Source organism: Oryx dammah, unplaced genomic scaffold, assembly GCF_014754425.2.
Source record: "Oryx dammah isolate SB20612 unplaced genomic scaffold, SCBI_Odam_1.1 HiC_scaffold_5, whole genome shotgun sequence".
Classification (NCBI taxonomy): Eukaryota; Metazoa; Chordata; class Mammalia; order Artiodactyla; family Bovidae; genus Oryx; species Oryx dammah.
Window position 1 is genome coordinate 102,869,564 of NW_024070189.1, and position 16,632 is coordinate 102,886,195.

At 53.4% G+C, this 16,632-nt stretch overlaps 1 protein-coding gene across 8 annotated transcripts; it reads right to left on the minus strand.

Moving 5' to 3' along the window:
- Nucleotides 1-1,210: 1,210 nt before the first annotated feature.
- FKBP8 (FKBP prolyl isomerase 8) lies at nt 1,211-11,515 on the minus strand. 8 transcript variants are annotated; one of them, XM_040241213.1, is made up of 9 exons: nt 11,434-11,515; nt 9,631-9,942; nt 6,549-6,718; nt 6,339-6,427; nt 5,820-6,037; nt 4,835-5,007; nt 2,772-2,849; nt 2,158-2,289; nt 1,211-1,733 (listed from the first exon to the last, which is right to left on the minus strand). In XM_040241213.1, the coding sequence occupies exons 1-9, from the start codon at nt 11,435-11,437 to the stop codon at nt 1,647-1,649; spliced, it is 1,263 nt and encodes a 420-aa protein (XP_040097147.1). In that variant the 5' UTR covers nt 11,438-11,515; the 3' UTR covers nt 1,211-1,646. The 8 variants fall into 8 exon arrangements, with proteins under 8 accessions (XP_040097147.1, XP_040097146.1, XP_040097151.1 ...); XM_040241212.1 differs by having other exon boundaries at nt 5,820-6,040; nt 11,434-11,510; XM_040241217.1 differs by lacking the exon at nt 11,434-11,515 and adding an exon at nt 11,323-11,429.
- Between the last annotated feature and the right edge of the window lie 5,117 nt (nt 11,516-16,632).

Sequence of the window (16,632 nt, forward strand, 5' to 3'; positions counted from 1 at the left end):
CCCATCGGGCCAGCTTCCCAGCCTGAAACCACACAGACCGAGCAGAGAGGGGGCATCCTGCCTGAGATGCAAGCCTCCTAGGTCTGGCCAACCCACGGCCCCCACCCCAGCACCTGCCACGGAACCCCGTTCCCATCAGCGGCCAAGGTAGAAACCTAAGGGGATTGAGTGGTGCAGAGTAGGATCAGTTCCAAGCTACCGCCAGATGTGCCCTAAGAGTAATCCAAGTGGCCCCTAGAGGGCCTGGAGCAAGCAGGGCAAAGATCAAGTTTCAAGGCCTGACGGCCACCTTCTGCTGGGTGACTTCTCCTCCTGGACTGTAAGGGGGTGTGCGCTAAGTTGCTGCAGTCACGTCCAACTCTGCGATCCTATGGCCTGTAGCCCGCCGGGCTCCTGTCCATGGGGTCCTCTAAGCAAGAGTACTTGAGTGGGTTACCATTTCCTCCTCCAGAGAATCTTCTGAACCCAGGGATCAAGCTGCTTCTTTCACACCTCCTGCACTGGCAGGTGGGTATTTCCCACTAGCGCCACCTGGGAAGCACTAGTAAGGGGGTGGGCATGAGCCAAACACTTGTGTGGTCTACCTCAGAGATCTCCTTTCCTGGATGCTGGCTAAAACAGCAAGAAGGAACTCAGGTTGATAAAGGTGCCAAACACTGGCTTTGGCTATCCTGGTTGGGACGGTGGGCAGCGTTTTGAGGAGAAGCTCCTATAGCCCTGGGTTGTCAGGAAAAGGAGATGGGACACAGCTCCTGGAATCAACCCCACCCCTCCCCAGAGACCCTGCAGCATCCAGCTCTGCTGAGCACCCACCTTTATCACCTTTGAACATACCAGGTTCCATCCTGCTCCAGGGCCTTTACACCGGCTATGCTGCTGCCCAGATACGGGTCTGTCTGCTTGCTGCACAGCCAGAGGTCCCATCAGGGTCCCCCGCTGCAGATGAGGCGACAGAACTGAGAGGTGGGGTAAGGAGCACACCTCGCGGTGAACTCCCACCGAGTCTGATCAGGCACCCTGAGCACAAGGCCCCACTAGGCCAGGTCTGTTTCCCACTCAGCACAGAGGGTCTGCTGTGGCCTGAGAGCAGACAAACCCCCTCTAGTCCTGGCTTGGCCACATCCACCGTCCTCTGTGACCCTGGACGTGGCACAAAAGGCCTCCGGCTCAGCCCCAAGTGACGTTAAAAGAAAGTTCCAGAATGAGCAGGGAGCGGGGTGGGAGGCTTTTATTTCACTGTGTGTGGGCGGAGGGGGCCTGGACAGAGGGCAGCAGGCAGGGCAGGAGGGGCTGGAGGTTGGAAAGGGGCTGGGCAGGGGGAGGGCTGCCCCCAGGCCTATTGGGAAGAGGACACTGGGACTGATCCCTGCTGGGACCTCACCCCGGGGGTGGGGTGGGAATTGGGTCTGGAGCAATGAGGCCCCCCTTGCTCCGGGCTGGATGTGGGGTCCGGGCCCTGCCTCACTTTCCTCCAATAGGGCTCAGTCCCTCCTGCTCGTGGGGCCACGTGACCCCCAAACCTCACTGCCCCCGCCCCAGAGGAGGGGGCTAGGCCAGTTAGGGCAGTGGACAGGGAGCCTGGGGGAGTTAGGGAGCACAGGGTGGGGGTCCACGGTGAGTGGAGGGGATGGTGGCCACCTGGGCGGTCAGTTCCTGGCAGCAATGACCACAGAGAGAGCCACGCCCCCCAAGGCGACAGCAGTTGCCCCAAACAGCCACTTCCATGGGATGGACTGTGGATAAAGGAGAGGGAGAAGAAGGCTAGACAGTGGTCAAGACAGATGGCTTGCACCTCAGCTAACAACTACGGTCCCAACGGGCCTCCCAGGAAACCACGGCCTGAAGATGCCTTGCCTACCTCTTGGAAAACTCCTACAGCTGCATCAAAACTCAAGCCAAGTCCCCCCTCCTCTGGTACACCTCCCCGTCCCCTCTGAAGGGAGCCAGCACTCCTCTGCCCGAGCCCTCCTGATTGTGTTGTATCTTCTGCTCTGGCTCTGATCACGCAGTGCTGGGGACTCTCTGTGTCCATGTCCCCAGCATGACCCAGTTCAGGAAGACACTGATGTTGCAAAATGAAGAAACTCCCTCTGCATGGTGTACCCTGCACACAGCCCTCCTCTGGGAGCTTCCCTGTGCCTGCCTGCCCCTGCTCACCCAGGCACCCTTGCCAGGACACTTGGCAGGCAGCCGGCTGGGGTTGCCCAGCATCTTCCGGTACAGGGCGGTCTCCGTGCTCCTCTGGGCCGCGTGCTTCTTCACCAGCTTCGAGAGCTCTGCGTGGATCGTCTGTGAGAGCAGAAGCCAACCACTGTTGCTAGCAGCCTGCCTTCCTGGGGCCCAGGGGCTCACTGGGGCTGGAACCACTGAGCCATGGGAGCTGTCTGCTACTCGCCAGGCATTAGCAAAGTTGGGGGTGCTGTCTGCGTCCTCCGAGGAAGCCAGAAGATGAGGTGGGGCAAGGGTGGCCAGAGGAAGGTTTCCAAGAAGAAATATTCTAGGAAGGAAGCTGAAAACACTGGCACTGGCCAGGCTGGCAGTGCCCTTGACCTCTGGAACCCCTGCTGGGGTGAGAGCCCAGATTGCCTCTGCAGGGGTCAAAAAGGGTCTCAGCAGGCAGGTTGGGGCCCTTCAGTCACGTACCCCCTGCTACTGCCCAGAGAGAAACTCTATAGGGGAGAGCCACAGCAAGAAAGATAAGGGGCAGACCACAAGAGGAACTTCCCGACAGGTCAGCATGGCAAGTCTCAGGGTGCCCCCATTCTGCTCACCTTGTTGGAAGGTTCCAGCTTCAGGGCTGCTCTCAAGATGGGGATGGCCTCACTATACTCGCCTTGCTGGGCCAGCACCTGCAGGAGGAAGTGGGGAGTCATCACTTGGACCCAAGCTGGGCCACATTCTCCTTCAAGAGACCCAGCTCTGCCAGGCTCCCGGCCATCTGACTAGTTCCAAGTCCATCTCCAGCAACTGGCCCAGGGCTCCGGTCACCCCTACACTGCTCCCCGGAGCCCTCAACTACCTGTGTGGCGCGCCAGGCTCGGTGCCCTTCCCCATGAACGCTGGTTTCACCGTGTGCAAGTGGCCCAGGCACTCTCTCTCCTCCTCCTTCACCACCTTGGCCGACTCGAGAAGCCAACCGGAAGCTGCCAAAGCTTTGGCCACACTGAATGGTTCAGAGCCAGGCGTGTGACTCAAGCCAGCCAATGAGATCCAGCCGGAACTATGCTGGGAGCACTGGGAGGCCAGTTGCTTAGCGGAAAGGATGGAGGCCTGGCCCTTTTGGCAGAGCAGGAGGGAGCATCTTGAGAGAGGAGTGTGCCTGAGAAATGAACACAGCAGGCAGACACAGGTATCTCCACAACACTGCTGAACACCTGGATCCAGCTGTGACTGAAGCCAGCTAGGCCTGAAACTCGGCAATTCCACAAGCCATTGATTCCTTCTGCTTGAATCTGAGTGGGTTTCCATCACCTTTGACCAGCAGACCCAAACAGGTATGAGCCTACAAGAACAGACAGTCTCATTTCCCCCAAGAGGATTCTTTTAAACCCTGAAAAACAGGGTCAGCATCTTTTCTCTCCTCACGTTTCTATACCCAGAAAGTACTTTAAAAAACACTGGCTAGCCTGCTCAGTAAAAGTGAAGTCGCTCAGTCATGTCCGACTCTTTGCAACCCCATGGACTGTAGCCTACTAGGCTCCTCCGTCCGCGGGATTTTCGAGGCAAGAATGCTGAAGTGGGTTGCCATTTCCTTCTCCAGGTCTCTGACAAATACACTAAGTGACCCAGCATTTGCTTATGCCTTAGTTTCCTCAGTTCACTGCTAAAAATGCACCCCCTCTCACAGCAGAGTGAAGATAAACAGAGACAGGGACAAAAGCAACTCAGGTCAGGTCCACTCAGGCCAAGCTCCCCACCATGCTCCACCTACATTTACTCAGCACCTACTGTGTGTCTGGCTCTATTTGCAGTGCTAGAGATGTAGCAGTGAATGAGACATACAAAGGGCTTCCCAGGTGGCTCAGTGGTAAAGAATGCACCGCAGTGCAGGAGCCACGGGAGACGCAGGTTCAATTCCTAGGTCAGGAAGATCCCCTGGAGGCGGGCACGGCAACCCACTCCAGTATTCTTTTGCCTGGAGAATCCCAAGGACAGGGGAGCCTGGTGGGTATAGTCCATAGGGTCGCAAAAGGTCGAACACAACTGAAGCGACTTAGCATGCACACATACAACATACAAAATCCCCACCTTCTGGGAAGGGAAATGGACGAGAGGCATGACGCCTGCCCATGCTGACAGTGACATGGGAAACAGGAAGGCAGGGCAGGGGGTTGTAGGGAGGCCTTCCTGAGGAGGTGACATCACAGCAAAGGCTTGAAGGAGATGAGGGAAGGACTCAGGGGAGTAAACAGGGTGTGGACAGCCCAAGCAAAGGCACTGGGGTAGCAGCAGACCTAGCCCCGGTAACAACCAACAGTAGACTGGAAGGTGATGGCAGGGGGAAAGACCAGATGGCTTACAGCCTTGAAGTCCACGAGAAGAACCCAGCTTTTACTGAGGGAAATGGCAGTCACAAAAGGGTTATATTCGGGGAACAATTATGGATGGGCCAGGTGGCAGTGCCAGGGAAGTCAAACATGGCTTCAGTCAAGGAACTGCTGTGACCCAAGCCACACCCCTGCACCAATTTGAACCTCAGTTTTCCCATCTGTACCCTGGGGAGCTTGGTTGGCTGATGCTCACACCCTTCTCAAGTCTGGGGTGGGAGACCAGCCTCACTGCCCTGGGATGGGGAGCCAGCCTGCCCACTGGGAGCCTGCGAGCTGCAGCTCACCTTGCCCTTGCGGAAGAGAGCCTTGATGTTGTCAGGCTGGTGCTCCAGCACGAGGCTGCAGGAGCGCAGCGCTGCGCGGTAGTGATCCAGCTTCAGCTGCGAGGCCGCCAGGTTGTTCAGACACTTCACCTTCAGCTGCAGGAGCTGCTCCTCCTCCTCGAATGTCATGTCCACTGAGGGGGACAGCACGCAGCCACAGCTGCTGTGACCATGCCTCCAGCCCTCCCCCCAGCCATCCAGTTGCAGAGGGACCACGTGACCCAGGCCAGGCCCACCCTCCACACCTGGTGGTGGAGGAGACTCGGGGGAGGGTCTCTGAGTGTCCCAGTGACAGGAGGCAGGGAACTTCCAAGCTCCCAGTGCTGTGGGACCTCTACCACCTACTCCTTGAAGGGACTCAGGCCTCTCTGGCCTCAGCTTCCCCATCCTAACACAGGCCAAGACCAGCACCATCCTCAGGGCACTCCCAAGGAGTCTACAAAACGGAGCCTAAGTGAACAAGGGCCTGATCACGGGACACGTGGATCGACAATGTCTGCAGTCAACCACATTTTAAACGTCTATCTGCACTACAAAACATTCCACTGACCTGGGATACAAGTCCTGACCTAAGGAGGCTTAATCACCCAGGTGGCTCAGTGCTAAGAATCTGCCTGCCAAGCAGGAAACACAGGTTTGATCCCTGGTTCGGGAAGATCCCCTGGAGAAGGAAATGGCAACCCATTCCAGTATTCTTGCCTAGGAAATTCCATGGACAGAGGAGCCTGGTGGGCCACAGTCTATGGGGTCGCTAAAGAGTTGGCCACAACTTAGTGACTAAGCTTCCACCACCAGTGATAACTATAGGCTAGGCATAGCTGAACATCTACCCAGATTCTAGAATTTTCTAGAACATTTTGAATCTGGGGCCCTCTGTGGCTTGAAGTTTCTAGCACTAGAGGGGATGGCTCTGCAGGGAGGTGCTGGGATTTGACCTGGCGGTCACCTTTGGCACTGGAAGTGATGGCCTTGATGGCGAGGTCGTAGGAGTTGGCAGCCAGCACGAAGTCGGCCCGCTGATAGTGAGCATTGCCACACTCCCGCTTCCGGTTGGCCAGAGCCACACGCTCCTGCCCCGTGAGCATCTCCAGGTCAGGCCCATCCACAGCAGTCTTCAGAGTCACCTCCAGGCACAGCGCCGCGTGCGGGGGGATGTATGGGCTCCTGCTGGGGGATGGGGTGGGGATAGCACTCAGACCCAGCGGCCACCGTGACTGAACCCCCAGGCACACTGGGATGGCTCAGGAGCGGGCAGGAAAGGGCTGTCACCCCCTCCTCAGTAAAACACAAGGGAAGTTAACTCTTGCTCCCCTTGAGCTCCGTGACCTGGAGCAGGAGTTCCCCTCGCTGAGCCTCAGATTCCTCTTCTATAAAGCGTGCAGGCAGATGGGATGAGATGGGGGAACCACCTGTCCCACCCACTCCTGCCTCCCCACAGGGACCCCTGTAAGCAGCAGGTTCTCACCTGCCCTGGGGGCCATAGCAGTACTTGGAGTCAGCAGTGACCATCGCCGTCTCCCCGACGTCCATGAGCGGGACACTGAGATCCAGGGCCTGGGAGGGTGGGGGGAGCAGAGCCGGTGGAGTGGGTCGAGCAGCAGCACAGCGGGGCCTGCACACCCCACCACCACCAGCACGTCCCCGAACCTCACCCCCGCCCCGCCCCTCTTCTCACCTGGATGACGTCACAGTCACCCAGGGTGAACACCAGCTCCGGCTCCTCCTGTACTCGCGTGCCATTCTCCAGCGACGTCTGCAGCCGCACAGTGACCACCTGGCCCTTGGTTGGGCGGCTGGAGCCTGGTGGGCCTGGAACCAGCGTCTTCTTCCTCAACAGCCCATTCCCTGCCAAGGAGAGGGAACAAACAGCCTGTCACCGAGCGGCTCAGATGAGTGGCTGCCCCCTGAGCAAACGCTCCCCTCACCGGCAGCTCTGCCTCTCCTGGGGGTGGCACAGCACCAGGGCACAAGCGGAGTTTTCAGTGGCCCCTCTCCCACTGACTGGGCAGGTGACCCCGTGCCTCTGGGCCCCAGTGTCCCTGGCTGGACAGTGGGCATGAAAGTATTGATTTGGGGACTGACAATACTGGCTCTGGGATGGGCTCAGTGAATGCTGGCTGGTCTGTTATCTTAAGAAAATCAAAAGAGGGGGGACATCCCTGTAGGTCCAGTGGTTAAGAATCCACCTTCCAATGCAGGGTTTGATCCCTGGTTGGGGAGCTAAGATCCCACATGCTGCAGGGCAACGAAGCCCGTGGACTGCCCCTGCTGAGCCAGCTACCCTCAGCTAGAGCAGCTCACACTCCATGACAAAGAATAATCTGTGCACAGCAGTGAAGATCGAGCACAGCCAAAAATTAAGAATAAATAAATGAGGCTTCCCTGGTGGCTCAGTGGTAAAGAATCCACCTGCCAATGCAGGAAATACGGGCTCAATCCCTGATCTGGGAAGATCCCACAGGCCACCAAGCAAGTGAGCCCGTACACCACAACTATTGAGCCTGTGCTCTAGAGCCCAGGAGCCGCAACTACCGAAGCCTGCGCTCAGCAACAAGAGGAGCCAGAGCAATGAGAAGCCCATGTACTGAAACTGCAGAGGAGCCCCTGCTCGCCAAAACCGGAGTGAAGCCAGAGCAGCAGCGAAGACCCAGCACAGCCAGAAACAAACTAATTAAAAGGAAAACTTCAGTATAAACATAAACCTAGTTAATTGTTAAATTAAAAATAATTTTTTAAAAGAAAATGGAGTTCCCTGGTGGCCTAGTGGTTAGGAGTCTGCACTTTCATTGCTGGGACCCAGGTGCAATCCCTCATCAGGGAACTGAGATCCCACAAGCGGCCAAAAGAAGAGGAGAAGAAGAAAAACATCTCGTCTTAGTGAGGGCAAAGGGCTGAGAAAAGCCCTCCTGCCCATCACAGTCAAAGCAGCCAGGATGTCCAGATAAGAGACTCTGGCCCGCTGCCCTGTCCCCTCTCCTTTGGTTCCAATCTCAGCCCTGAGACATCTGGATCTCAGTTTACCCATCCATGAAATGGGGTGGCTGGGGCTTCTCCTGGTGACACCAGAGAGTAGCTTGCTTGGTTAGTAGAGTACCTGTGATGCCAAGAGTGTGTCCGGACTAAAGCACCACATCACACGGAAAGACCTAAAAGCAAAAGTAACCCCTAGTTCCCCCCTCCAGCCACCAAGGAGACCACTATGTTCCTCCCCATACCCCAAACAATTTTAGGGATGGCCAAATGGCCACAGCCAACACCTACTGAGGACCAGGCACAAGGCCCCAGGCCCTCACAAACCCACTCAAGGAGCCCCACAATGAAGACACCCACAGTCATCCCATTACAACTGCTGGGGTGATAGAGGGCTTATACCTACGGGGCACAAGAGACTGACGTCATCTGCAGCCACCCAGTGTACAAGAAGTACCTGTATTCTATAAGTCCCCAGGTATGGAAAACACTGCCATGAGTCGGAGTAGACCCTAGTCTAAAGATAATGGGCAGGGAGATCTATTCATATTGTGGAATATTCTAGAGTGTTCCAAATTCCTGCAGGGCTCCCCAACTTATACCTGCTCCTGCATCCAGTTTCAGAATCATTTATCTAGTGGATGCCAAGGGATCTTGTGTCTTGAGGCTTCTGGACACTAACAGTGGATACGTTGGTAGGATCTCAACCAGGCGTTGTCTCTTGCCCGGGGAAACTCTGGGTAAATCACAGCTTCTCTCAAGGCCTCAGTTTCCTTGTCTAGCAGCCTGAATTCTGGCCTCAGAGAGTGGCTGGCTCAAATATAAACAAACAGAGCCATCTTCATGCTCACAGAGGGAGCAGGGCAGTCCTTCCTGTCAGTAGAGAACTTCCCAAACTTTAACAGAACCAAGGGGCCTGTGCAACCTTGGACAAGTGCCTTCACCTCTCTGAGCCTGTTTCCCTAACTGTCAAACAGGGATATGACAGGAATTACAGCACAAGGTTGCTGTGAGGATAAAATTAGAGGATGCACAGGCCTGGCACAGAACCACCGCTTAGTAAACATCACCTGGTGTTTGTTTTTTTTTAGGCATAGTAAAGTCTGTATCTGCAGTGGAGGTGAAATCAGTACCAACTTGGTTTTACCAGTGTCTATATCATTTGATACTACTTACTAGTGATGTGCTATCATTTGTGTGGACGTTAGCGTTACTGAGTGTTCTAGGTGTCAGAACTAGTAGTACTATGTTTATTTTCCAGAGTTGCTGTGATGGAGTGTATAGTGGAGGGTGCAGCACTTATGGGTTCTCCTAGTTTCTCCCTTCCAGGACTTTTCTCAACACTGAGCACACTAATGAAGACTATGAATGGGATGTTCCACAGATCTATTTGACCTTAGAACACAGTTTTGGGGGGCATGGGTCAGGCACTGGTCAGACAAATGCCAAGAAAAGGAATGGGGGTTGAGAGCTCTGTGTGGCTCTGAGCAGGTGATTCAGCGTCTCTGAGTCCTGTAAGCAGCTCTAAGAAAGCAAGTCATACGTGTATGTGTGTGTGTGTGTGTGTGACAGAGAGAGAGACAAGAAAAGGGCTCATAAACATGAAGTGTCTCAAGCAATTGCCTGTGGCTAGTGATCACCGTGGTTACCACGTTTTACTTCCAATCTCCTTCACGACAGAGATGGGGAAACGAGGCTCAGGAGAGGAGAAGGCCTAGGCCAAGGTCACCCCCAAACCTGAGCTGTCTGGGCGCCATGGGTCAACCCGAGCCACCCCTGCTCCTTACCCAGGATGTCCAGCCACTCGTCGGGGGCCGGGGCAGGCTCAGGCTCGGGCTCCATGGCAGCCAGGAACTCTCGGGCCAGGGCCCCGGGCTGCTCGGCCTCCTCCAGTGGGGGCTGCCCCACATCCTCAAGTGGCGGCAGCTCACTCAGGTCCTCCTCTTCTTCCTCCTCCTCGCCCTCAGCGTCTTCCACCCCATCCAGCACCTCGAAGTCCTCAAGTGGTGGGACCCCAGCAGGCGGCGGAGCAGTGGGCTCAGGGTCTGCAGCAGAGGGCTCAGCACAGGATGCCATGCTGCTGGGGATGGGAACTGGCCCTGGTGGGGGGAATGGATGGGGTAAGAATCCCATCACACCCCTCAAATCTCCTCTGCCTCCATTCCCCACAGTGCCCATCACTTGCTGTGTGACTCAGGGGCTCCAGGCCTTAGTTTCCTCATCTGTACAGTGGGTAGAGTAACAATCCTGGTTTGTTCCAAGGACTTAACAACCCACTCACCAAACCCTGGCATCAGGTTCAAACAGCAGTAGCTATTATTAGAGTTAATTATTATTTAATCTTTATAAACACCCTGGGAAGTAGAGAACATCCCCTTGTAGAAAAGGAAATTGAGGCCCAGAGTGGCAAAGCCATTTGCCCAAGGTCACAGAGCAAGGCAACCACAGGATGCAGGATTTGGAACCTGGGGCTTAATCGGCCCAGAGTGGGTGCTGGGATTTTTTTCTGGGGGACAACCCCTGAGATCTTGGGGAGGCTATTTTTAGAGCCCAAGAGAAAAATAAAGTGAATCTTTACCAGGGCTCCCCACCTTCAGTTGTCCCATCTCCTAAGGGGAGCCTCCCAGAAACCCCAAGGCATTCCTTCGCATTACCTTCCTGAATCTAATACCACCCCCCAACACCAGGGACCGTGTCCCAAACCATTCCCTAGGAGCCCCTTCTCTCCTCAGGCCTTCTGACCACCTTCGAAGTAGCCTCCCCCTTACAGAAGTGGTCGAGACCCCCACGGCTTCTTCCCTGGACCATCAAGAACTGACTCCCTCCCCTAGGCCCCGAGCTATGGAGGTGGTAAAGCCGTCATTATAGCCCACAGCATCTCCTCCCTAACTCTCACCTGCCTGCTCCTTCCGGGCTCGGGTCCCATTTTCTGAGACCCTCCCAGCCCCAACCCCCACAATCCCCTGCGCTCGCATAAATAGCCCTCCCCCAACCCCAACCACCGCCCCCAGCCCGGGCCAGCTTCCCCCGCAGCTGGTCTGTCGCCCCTGAACACTTTGATCTCCCCAGACGCCCCCTTCCCAATCCCATAACACCCTAGGCTCTCCAGACGCCCCCTGCCCCGGCCTGGCCCTCCTTCAACCTCCCACCCAAGTCCCCAACGCCCCACGCCTATTTGACGCCACCAGTCTGGGGCTCCCGACCCCCCGCAACCCTCGGGCACCCCTGGCCCTGCACGACTCAGCCGGCAGCGCCCCCACCCGCTGCTCTTGACCCTCCGTGGCCCCCACTCCTGGTCGCCCCCACCAGGTAGCACCCCCTCGGGCACTCCGATCCCCCCGCGCCCCCCAGCTCGCCTCCCGCGCGGCCCTTCACCCCGCCTAGCAGTCGCAGCCCCCGCCGCGCCGGGCCCCGGACTAGCCCAGGCCCGGGCAGTGCTTCGGGCCGACGCGGCCCCGCTGGCGCCCCGGGACACGTGCCTCCGGCTCCGGGACCCCAGCCTGGGGTCCTGCGCCCCCCTCCCCGCCCCCAGCCGCGGCCGCCGCGCCTCGGGAACCAGGCTCTGGCGCCCAGCCCCGCCCTCAGCGCACCCATTGGACGCCGCCGCAGTGACTACAGCGTCCATTGGTGTGCGCGCACATCCGTCTCCGGTACAGGCACCGCCCCCTTCCTGCTTGTATCAGCGGGGCGTTCTTAAAGGGGCAGAGGCCGCCGCGCCACCCCCCGACCGGGGGCGGGGGCGGGGGAGAGGGCGGGGGCGGGAGCCGGGGTAAGGGTGCGGGTGCTGTAGATCCTAATCAGTTCACAGGTCTGCACCGCGCAGCCTGGTCAAACTAACCGCTTGTCTGACATTCGGCTCATCTGCGAAATGGGGATAAACACCTCTATCGACGCACTCTCACCTTGAGGGATGTTGGGAGGACAGCATTAAATGGTACTTTCTTAAGGAACTCAGGTTTGCGGGTCAGGGCAGTTCTGAGACTGCTGGATAACCCACCATGAATCCCTAGTTACTTCTGTAGATCACAGGCTCCGAGGAAAGCGACGTGCCCAAGGGCACACGGAACCTTGGTACCCCACCCCCACCCCACCCCCGGCGCAACGTGGTCTAATCCCGGGAAGGTTGCCTGGTGCAAACTGGAGGAACTCAATAATGGCTAGGTTAACTGCTGAAAGAGCAGGGCCACTGGGAGGAATCCCGCCTCCCTTCTTCCCCTGCTGGAGTATGATAAGGTGCCCATGGCCCCAAGGAGAAGGTGGCAGCTTTGATTAGAAGGGTTTTCATGGCTCGTGTTTTGAAAGGGAGGGGGGCACTTACTCCTCCTTCACTCTATTTTTTTTTCTTCCTGGCAGTTACCCCCTTCCAAAATGATCTTGCTAATTCTTTGGCTTCCCCTAACTCTGCTCCATTCTGGAAAGAATTTTGCCTGTTTTATCCTTACCACCTCCTTGAATGATGCTTAGGGTCTATGGGAGTTAAATAGATGAATGAGTAACTGAATTAATGAATAAATGAAACGCTGGCTTTTGGAGGTAGCTAACATTGTGGGAGGTAAATCGCTTTTGGAGATAATTTGTCAGATAGCCACTCTGAGGTCACCTCCTATTGGAAGCTCTCCCTGACCTCCCCAAGGCAAGACTAGGTGTTTTGATTGGTGCAGTCTTGGTATACTTCATCGGTGATTTACTTCTGTCTGTGCCGTCAGTTGACTTCTGCCTCTCCCAGTAGACTGGAAGACCCTCCAAATCTGGGAAGAGTATGTTGTTTCTCATTGTTTTAGTCCTGAGACCTACATAGTGATAGCTCAGTCAGTAAAGAATCTGCCTGCAAGGCAGGAGACCCAGGTTCGATTCCTGGGTCAGGAAGATCCCCTGGAGGAGGAAATGGCAACCCACTCCAGTACTCTTGCCTAGAGAATCCCATGGACAGAGGAGCCTGGCAGGCTACAGTCTATGGTGTCGCAAGAGTCAGACACCACTTAGTAACTAAACCACTGCCAAATCTAGGAAGAATATATTGTTTCTCATCGTCTTAGTCCTGAGACCTACATAGTGATAGTGCCTGGCACAAAACAGGGAGAGGTATTCAGGGAAATCATTGTGGAAGGAAGGAAGGCTGGCCAGCCAGAAGAGGTGGTAAGATAGTAAGATTATGTGAAATTGCCTGGGAATGAATATCAAATAAACCTTGGGCCACTCTTGGTTCTGAGGGACTTGGACTAATCTCTGCTTATCTCTGAATCTGTTTCATCTGCATAATGGAGTCATTTACCCAACCTGTCCCACCCCTGTTATAGGGGCAGAAGGAACTGTAGTAAACAACAATAAGACAAAAACAATTAAAATGAACAAATATAAAGTAATAACATCAACAATTATGGTAATAGTGACTGACAGGTGTCACAGATGTAGGCAAACACTTTATGTGTACTTAATCCTCAGGAAATGGCAACCCACTCCAGCATTCTTGCCTGGAAAATCCCATGGATGGAGGAGTCTGGCAGGCTACAGTCCATGGGGTTGCAAAGAGTTGGACAAGACTGGGCGACTTCACTTTCACTTCAATCCTCACATCAGCCTTGTGAGCCAAATACTCTGATATTTGGAAGCCACGTCATTGGCTGTGTATAGAGCTGCAATTGTCATATTCTCCCAGTGAACTGAGCCTTTTATTATTATGATATGCCCTTCTTTATGCTTCTTGCCTTAGAGTAGACTTTGATATAAAAATCACACACCTCTTCTCCATTGGTGCATGTTTTAAATGCTCCATTCTCATCTACCTTTTACCTTCCACCTTTATGTATCCTTGTGTTATTCATGTGCCTCTTGTAAGCAGCAAAGAACTGGGTTTTGCTTTTTGATTTGGTCTCCCCATCTTTGCCTTTTAACTAGGGCATTTGGTTTGTTTACATTTAATGTAATTATAGACATATTTAGACTGAAATCTGCCTTTTTATGTGTTTTTTGCCACCTAATTTTTCTCTCTCGTCTTCTTTAGGGTTGGATGTGAATGTTTTGGTAAGACTCTTTATTATCCTCATTTTTACAGAGAGGGAAACTGAGGCACGGATTAATGAAGGATAAGATGGGCCAGGTCTTTTTTACCCACTGAACTTCTCTTCCAGCCAGGCAGCTGGATATTGCACAAACAATAATGTAGATAAATATCTAATTTGGTGAGTGCTGTGCAGGAAATAAAACTGAAAGAGAAAGGTTTCCTGTCCCCAGCCTTAGGCTTCCCCCACAACCAGTGTCACCATCGCTGAGCTGACTGAGCATTCCCACCCCTTCCCACCCTCTCTCTCAAATACACAAAAGAGGAAAATATTTTCTTGTCTCTACTCCACTGTGCACAGAACATTTGGAGCCAGGCAAGTCCCTTTTAGCTTCAATGTGCAGCTCCCACCCCTTCCAGGACCCTTGTAAATGTTTCCTGGCCTCCACCAACGCCCAAGAGCCCTACTGAAAAGTTTCTGCAGTCTGGGCCTCTTCTGCTACAGCCTGAAGACAGAGTCACGGTTCTACTTTTCCCAGCAGCCATCACCCAGACTCTTCTCAGCACTGGCTGCTGTCTGACTCATGAAGTTCCAACATTTGTAACAGATCCAATCTACACTGCATGCTTTCACACCATCCTGTCTTTGTTCCTGTGATCCCTTCAGCCCTGAATGATTGTCAGCACCCAGAAAACTCCTAATCCTACCTCAAAACTCCATCCAAGGAACTTCCCAGGTGGTCCAGTGGCTAAGACTCCACATTCCGAACACAGGGGGCCTGGGTTCAATCCCTGGTTGAGGAACTAAATCCCACGTGCCACAACTAAGAGTTTGCACGCCCGCAACTAAGATTCTACATGCTGCATCTAAGATTTTGCATGCTGCACCGAAGATTGAAGATTCCATGCACTGCAGCTGAGACCTGGCAGAGCTGCTCTGGCCACCAGGCTCTCTATGGGACACAGCAGTGAGCACACGCTTGGAGGCAGGGCTCACCATCTTGGACCACCAGTGTCCCCTATATGGGCCCCTGCATCTGGAGAACCTGCATACTGACCTCTCCAACCCCCAAGATCTATGCCACAAAGATGCTTGGAAATGGGCTTTTTGAGACGCCAGCTAGGAAATTAGGGGAAGATTCCTGAAGAGTCTGCCTCCTTTTTGTTCTTATTCTGAACAAAATGTGCACATTAAAGCTGCTATTTCTTTTTTTTTTTAATATTTATTTGGCTATGCTGGGTCTTAGTTGCAGCATGCAGAATCTAGTTCTCTGACCAGGGATCTAACCCAGACCCCCTGCATTGGGAGCCCAGAGTCTTAGCCACAGAACCACAGGGAAGTCCCAAAGCTGCCATTTCTTAAAAACAAAGAAACAAACAAAAAACTCCATTCAGATGTACCTGCTTCCTGGCCTTGAAAATTCATACCCAATTCTTCAGGTTCCTCCAGCTTTGAGTCTCCTCCCTCTAGCCAAGCATTGTTTCCTGGAGGGTTGGGAGTGTCTGTGTTGGACTCTGCTTCACTATCCAAGGCTAGGCAGGGACTGAGTATTTTCTGGATCCTCAGAATACAGGCCAAACCCTGAAAGGGTGGCTAGAGTTTACTGAATAATTTTTTAAATTGTTGGTTGAACTATAAGAATGCATAAGAATCCTCACCAGCATTAACTTTTCAATGAATGAAGGCAGGAGAACATGGGAGTAATAATACAGTTTACCCACAGATAACCCTCAGTTTATCAAGGGCTTACAATGGGCCAAGTGTTATAAAGAATTAATCCTGAAGGATTCATGAGGTTAAGCCACTTGCTGAAGGACAGTCAGCTAGGATGTGACAGCTGGAATTTTAACTCAGATATGTCCGGTTCTAGGGCTCTCAAAGAGTCTTCCCTGCGCCCAAGGACATGTGTGTATCTCTCAAGCTCTTAGCAACATAAGAGACAGATGCTGTGTTACTCAGACTCACAGTTAACAAATTGATACCCAGAAAAATTAGACATTTAATACAGAGCATACACGTGATAAGACCTCAATAACTAATGATACTTGCTAACACTTAATCTAGGACTTCCCTGTGGCTCAGAGTAAAGAATCCACCTGCCAATGCAGGAGACATGGGTTTGATCCCTGGGTTGAGAAGATCCCCTGGAGAAGGAAAGGGCAACTCACTCTAGTATCCTTGCCTGGGAAATTCCAGGACAGAGGGGCTTGGTGGGCTACAATCCGTGGGGGTCACAAAAGAATCAGACACCACTTAGTGACTAAACAACAACACTTATCTAGCAATTTCTATTTGCTCTACTTTGTTTATGTGTTTAACTTGGGTTATCTAACTTAAGAATGCATCCTATCTCAGTATAAATCATGATTTTTGGTATAGACACAAGGGGACAGATAATAGAACTAAAAATAGATGTGTGTATGCAAGGGTTTTAGACATACATGTATTTCCTAACTGTGACTGATGAGAGAGTTTCTAAGCAATAATATCTGCATAGCAGTGAGCACACCCAGTACCTAGATCTTGGTGTCTAAATACCATTCTCCAAGAAAAGGAACCAGGCTCCTTGGAGAAAAGACTGATAGCAGGGATTTTCCAAAGTAAGCACAGAAAATCTTGTGGTGCCAAAAGTAAGAATTACTCACAGAAACACTGAAACATATTAAAAGGACACAGGAGCTAACTTAAAGGGGAAGCAAAATAAATAATATAGAAATTAATTATAAGGCACAGAATAACTACTCATGACTTCATGGTGATATAAATACTTGAATAAATACATAATTGAGA

Bases quoted from the DNA above. Each gene is read 5' to 3' on its own strand.
- FKBP8 (XM_040241210.1), bottom strand. From the start codon at position 10,021: ATGGGCACTGTGGGGAATGGAGGCAGAGGAGATTTGAGGGGTGTGATG. The intron at 6,719-9,630 runs GTAAGGAGCAGG...TCTCCTTGGCAG, and splicing joins CGAGTGGCTGGACATCCTGG to GGAATGGGCTGTTGAGGAAG. The intron at 1,734-2,157 runs GTGAGCAGGGGC...CTTTATCCACAG, and splicing joins GTCCTGGCAAGGGTGCCTGG to TCCATCCCATGGAAGTGGCT.